The sequence below is a fragment of the Danaus plexippus genome, chromosome 31, assembly GCF_018135715.1.
Source record: "Danaus plexippus chromosome 31, MEX_DaPlex, whole genome shotgun sequence".
Taxonomy (NCBI): Eukaryota; Metazoa; Arthropoda; class Insecta; order Lepidoptera; family Nymphalidae; genus Danaus; species Danaus plexippus.
The window spans coordinates 1,220,991-1,226,990 of NC_083558.1; the positions used below are offsets into that span (position 1 = coordinate 1,220,991).

Consider the following 6,000-nt stretch of genomic DNA (forward strand, 5'->3'; position numbering starts at 1 on the left):
ATATTTTTGGGTTTACTACTCGTTTTTTACTACTTTAAACATACATATGTAATATACACTCCTCTCGATCACGCTCAGGAGCCGTATTTGAGAGTATATTATTCTAATAGCGCCTTGACTAGCACTTGGCAGGCTATAACCTGATGAGTCGATTACAAGAAAACACCTTGATACTTTAAAATGATTTCATATTTACAAGTACTACCGTCTCGATCGGTATCCAACAGCGGGTGACCGATCGAGTCCCGTTTAAAAATCATACCATACTCAAAAACAAAATAAAATAATACCCTACGTAAAAAAAGCTATCACTTTACAAAAATAGATCGGTAAAACATTCCCTTTAAATCGATATAAATTAAGTAGTCATAATTTAATACATTTAGAAGTTATTATAAATATTAACGTCATTTAACAAACAAAATGTGATATTCCATATCAAGGATTAATATGTCGGTAACACATACGACCGAAGTTTTTCTGTTAGTTTGCAGCAACCGTGATCACGGGCAGACGGGATGAAAAAATTAATGATCTTAATGTTTAAATGATTTTATATTAATTCAAGCTGTATACAGATAATGGATTACCGTCTACTGGTAGTTAAGGAAATTAAAAATAAACCGTGTCATGACAGTTACTTCAGCGACGTCACAGAATACGAACAGTTTGAAGTTTTCAATAGCGTAACCTTCCCAACTTGTGGTAGGGACACGTCACTTGAAATGAGACTCGCAGGAAATTTTTATTACTAAATATTAAACTAGAAAATATTTTATTAATATTTAGTTTAGTTAAAACTAAAACAATTTTATATAACATCATCAGCCTATCGGAGCCCGCTGATGAGCAAAGGCCTCCTCTCGCATGGAGAAGGTTAGAGCATTAACCACCACGCTCGCTCAAGGCGGATTGGCGATTTCAAACTTATAATTTGAAATTGCAAATCCAGGTTTCCTCACGATGTTTTCCTTCACCGTCCGTCAGCGATGTCTAAATACTCTCAGAAATGTCCTAGGTACTTGCCAGGATTCGAACCCGGGCCGTCATGCACGATAGGCTGGCCTTTAACCTCTAAGCCACCAAAATATTTACGAAAAGTCAAGTCTATAGGAAGGATTACCAAATATTGTATACCCTAACATTATTTTAATGATTTAATTGTAAAATTTTTGTATATTAAACATAAAATTTCGTTGCATTTTTATAATAAGTAGCAATTATATACGAAAAAATGGGTCTGTGTTACAATATTGATATTCATAACATATTTGTTCAGATGTTTATTAATTTCGTTTACGTAGTGTCTGCCAATTTAACAAATATTTGATATTATATATATATATAAAGCTAATATATGTATTAAAACGTATTTAAGAAGAATAATATCTATGTTTTTTCATAATGATACTTAAAAAAACACAAGGTTTACCTTTAATCATTTATAATATAAATATATCTCATTATAAAACTATATAGAAATATACGTTTTTGTGAAGATTTCAGGAAAGGAAGAGACATATATAATCATGTTATCATAAATAACTACTTTAAATTCGCGGCTTCGTCCGCGTCAATTTTATAATTAAAATTTTGTAACTAAAAATAAGGTGGTTTTTTTTACGTAGTGAAAAGTATCGTATGTCCGTCTCCTCGTTCTGAGCTATCTCTCCACTATATAAATAATATAATCAACACGACTTTTTTTTATATATATAATATAGTTTGATCTGTTTTATTACTTGTTTACATATATATTAAAATTGCCATTATATATATATATATATATATATCGGATTTAATACAAATTCATTGTTTTAAAGACAGGACGCCAGCCTCGCTGACGTCTCTAATGTCACTCGTTTCAGTACGTTCCAGATATTTTAATATGAAACTTCAATTCTTCTAAATGTTCTTGTATTTCTCGAAGGTTCTTCATAATCATATTCTTTATGATCCGCACTCGCTGAACTCTGCAGTCCGCTGTCGTGCGTCCAGACGTCATATTTATACCAGAATTCAAACATAGTTCTATTCTCTTTGATTTCGTTTTACTTTTAACAATAGTAACGACGACCAATAAGTTGTTATAATAATTGATGACAGCCTTGAGTTATTTTCATGTTAATAGGGTTAATATTAATAAAACTGCCGAATATTATGCGCGTTTATGGCGACGAAAAGCAATGGTTTGTTTTTTTCTAAAATAAACTAGTTTTGTCCGCGACTTCGTCCGTTTGAAGTTGGGAACAGGCGTTGAGGTAGTGTATAAAGGACTAGAAATATATATGGTAATAATCACAAGAGACATCTCTGCATCCTTACCAACTTTCTTATATATATTGTATATATTAAAGTATTTTTGTTTGTCTGTCGCATTAAATAATTGATAATATATACTCATAGATAGACTATTTCATTATATTTAATACGCAGGCGATGTCGAGTGCGTGCACTAGTTAAAAGTTAATTTATTACATGTTATGTTAACTTATATATCGTCTGACGTCGACATTGTGTTAAATGCATGGGCTTCAAGAGAACGTACCTATAACTGTCATAAAAAGTGGTTAACTTTGACAGCTAAAACATTTGTTGAAATACATATGTTCTTAATTTTTTTTATGTTATATTATGTATTATGTCGTGGTGGCCTGGAGGTTAGAGGCCCGCCTCTCACGTGAGGGCGCGGGTTTGAAACCTGGCAGGTACCAATGTGATCTTTTACCAATCATATGTACTTTATAAGAGTATTTAGACACCACTGACTGACGGTGAAGGAAAACATCGTGAGGAAACTGGTCTGATAATTTCAAATTATAAAATTGAAATCGCCAATCCGTCTTGAGCTAGCGTGGTGATTAATTCTCTAACCTTCTCCATGTGAGAAGAGGCCTTTGCTCAGCACTCCTCCTCCTCCTCCTGGACTCCTATAGACTGATGATGATGATGATGATATTATTTTAGCGTTAGATAGGACCCTTAAACCTACACCTGGGTCAAGTCCCAGGCGCTGTTGAAGCTCCTCTCCCAGCATGGACCCGGCACCCGCAGGCTGAATCCATGGAATGATGAGAGGTTTCGTCTCATATATAATCTTCTAAACATTTTTGCATGTGTTGTATTCTAAAAACTATATTAAAATTCGTAATATGTATTGTGCTAAGTGGCAAGACTATGACTGAACCTAATATAGGGTGATCTGCCCACCTTATACTTGTCATCTGGAACTAACATATGGCTGTATAAAGTCAAGAACACGAGCAGTAAGATGTGTCTGAATTATGTTCACCAACCGTCAGCGCCATCTATCGCGTGTCGCGTTACTTCACACAATACACCTGTCATGAAGCGTTCCCGGGAACTACACGGACTGAAGATACATTATATACTATGTTATTATAATCTTCAAGTATGTCGAAACTAAATTAATTTAAAACTATATAAAAGTAAAATATTGGTTTGTGGTTTGTTTCAAAGCATCTATTTATTTATTGCAATGGATTGAGGATTGCATTACTTGTTATATCTGACACTCTACAACCGAATATATATTTATATATAGATGAAGATGAAGTAAATTTTATATATTGACTTAATATTTCCGACATCCGAAGAAATATTAATGCTATTGTGATAATAACAAGAAAATATATTCAGCGCTCAGTCTGTAAGACTTTTGAGCGCTCAGTCTATTAGTCTATTGAGCGCTCATAAACACGTATTAATTTCTACAATATACTTAAAATAAAAATGTTATAAAATTTTTAATGTAACATAGATTTCCAACTACGAAATATAACTAAAATTTTCGGATGTAGAAACTACGCTTTTTTATAATTTTAACTAATCCTGGAATAGTTTAAATTAATATTAAAAAACGAGTAGTAAATCCGAAAATATTAGTTTTTTATTAAAATTTCAAAAACATTACAATTTTATAATAATACTAATGGTATCTGTCACATAATTTTTTCGTTAAATACCTTCCAAAAACTTCGTAACATATTACAACTAGATGTTTATTTATAAAGTAACAAACATGGCCGACGATTGAGAAAACTGTTCCTTATTTTATGTTGAATTACTTTATTTCAATACAGATAAACAATAAAATTAATAGTTACGTACATTTAAATTTACGTAAAACCAACAAAAATATATGTATATATATATATTTAACTATTCTTAAATATTTACATATTTATATCTTTAAAGTTATTTTAGTGTTTCAACAATTCAATAATTAATTTTAGCGTCACATTTATTCATTCTTACTACGAGTTCAGACGCATTACGTGCACGTTTACAGTGTTTTTCTGTTCCTAAATCTCAATGCATCAACGTTACAAACATGTGTTAAGCGTACATTATTATGTATCCGGTGTTATTGAAGTCTTAACCACTAATGAATAAAACAAATATATATAGTTAAAATATTATTTTATTTCATATATATATATATATATATATATATATATATGGACGTTTGTAAATACACAGTAACGTCTACCTTCAATCGCCTGTGCTAATTCTCTTAAGATCAATATAATCTATGAAATAAATCACCTCATCATCATTCCCATCATCATCATCACCGGATATCGATCTATTTTTCATCGATAGATTCGATCTTATCTCGTCACTATCATTCAATAAATATCGTCTGTACTTATTGTCGCTCTCACAGTCGTTTATGTCTACCTTCAGTACAGTTTCCTTCTGTTTTTCACCAGACGAATGTCTGTCTATCACAATTTTGACCATTCTAAGATCTATATCGTCGTAAAAACTACTGACATATTTTATGTGTGATGACAATTTGTGAGTTATATCGTTGATTTGTCCCTCTATATCATTCGTGAGATGCAAGCAGTTTACGTCTCCTGAAAAAATATATATAAATGTTATTTATTTACTACAATTATATGAAAGTACATAAAAAAATCTTACTCAATTTCGTCGGTAAACTTTGTACGCCTGTTATCTGAAATAAAAGAATCCAATCACCAATCACTATCATCATAAAAAATAGCACACCAAATACATTATAGTATAGTTTTAAATCAATCAATAAATGTCAAATAATTGATTTGTATTTAAAACAAACTGACATAGATGATAGTGTTTCAATCTGAACTATGTTTGAATAAGTTTCGTCTTATAAATAAACAAGTCGCTATAGAAACGATCGTTTTTTTATTTATATTAATATATTTTTTAAATAAACAACATGTAACACTCACAAATAATATTAGTGCTAACATAACGAAACAAACGTAGAGCACGTCCGTTGATGAAGCAACTGAGTAAATGAAGGCGGAAAATAAGCCAGGGCTACAAACTAAAAGGAAAACTAAAGTTATTGTATACGTGATATTTGTATAACAAACGAAAGACATTCTAATACATTTTAGTATGTACCGATTAGGATAATACTCTCGCATTTTATTAGATAACTTTTTGGATAACTCTTATATTGGAAGTAGAATCGTTATAAATATGGATCTTTTTGTTATCGTCGGATAAAATATGATCGGTTAATTGAGATATATAAATAAAAATTATGTTTTCGGATATACTAGGCGCTTTTTATTATTTTAATAAAAAACTCCCGACGTTTCGGTTACTTTGCAGCAGCCGTGATCACGGGCGGACGTAGACTAGTTTTTCAAAATCATAAAATACTCGTAGCACATCCGAAAATATTATTTTTATTTATATGAACACTCGCGGAAGTCTTGAATTAAGCCATAGTTGCTTTGAGACACAAATTCATTGATACAAAGAGACGAAACCTCTCAGCATTCCATGGATTCACCGTGCTGGTGCCGGGTCCATGGTTGCAGGGAGAGGAGCTTCAACAGCGCCTGGGACTTGACCCAGGTGTAGGCTTAAGGGTCCTATCTAACGCGTTACACGCTCACCTCCACCGTCCAAGCTCCTCTCTCTACCAAATTTGAAACGAACCTACTAGGGCTGCCTTCGAAGTACGTTCCA

The 6,000-nt window shown here is 32.0% G+C and overlaps 1 protein-coding gene across 1 annotated transcript; it reads right to left on the reverse strand.

The window, feature by feature from the left end:
* Positions 1–4,479: 4,479 nt before the first annotated feature.
* LOC116778429 (uncharacterized) lies at positions 4,480–5,306 on the reverse strand. Its single transcript, XM_032672432.2, has 3 exons — positions 5,247–5,306; positions 4,954–4,987; positions 4,480–4,886 (listed from the first exon to the last, which is right to left on the reverse strand). The coding sequence occupies exons 1-3, from the start codon at positions 5,265–5,267 to the stop codon at positions 4,516–4,518; spliced, it is 426 nt and encodes a 141-aa protein (XP_032528323.2). The 5' UTR covers positions 5,268–5,306; the 3' UTR covers positions 4,480–4,515.
* Between the last annotated feature and the right edge of the window lie 694 nt (positions 5,307–6,000).

Excerpts from the sequence above, each read along its gene's own strand:
- LOC116778429 (XM_032672432.2), bottom strand. The coding sequence starts at position 5,267 with ATGTTAGCACTAATATTATTT. Across the intron at positions 4,988-5,246 it reads TGTTAGCACTAATATTATTT|ATAACAGGCGTACAAAGTTT; the intron begins GTGAGTGTTACA and ends CTTTTATTTCAG. Across the intron at positions 4,887-4,953 it reads AAGTTTACCGACGAAATTGA|GAGACGTAAACTGCTTGCAT; the intron begins GTAAGATTTTTT and ends ATATTTTTTCAG.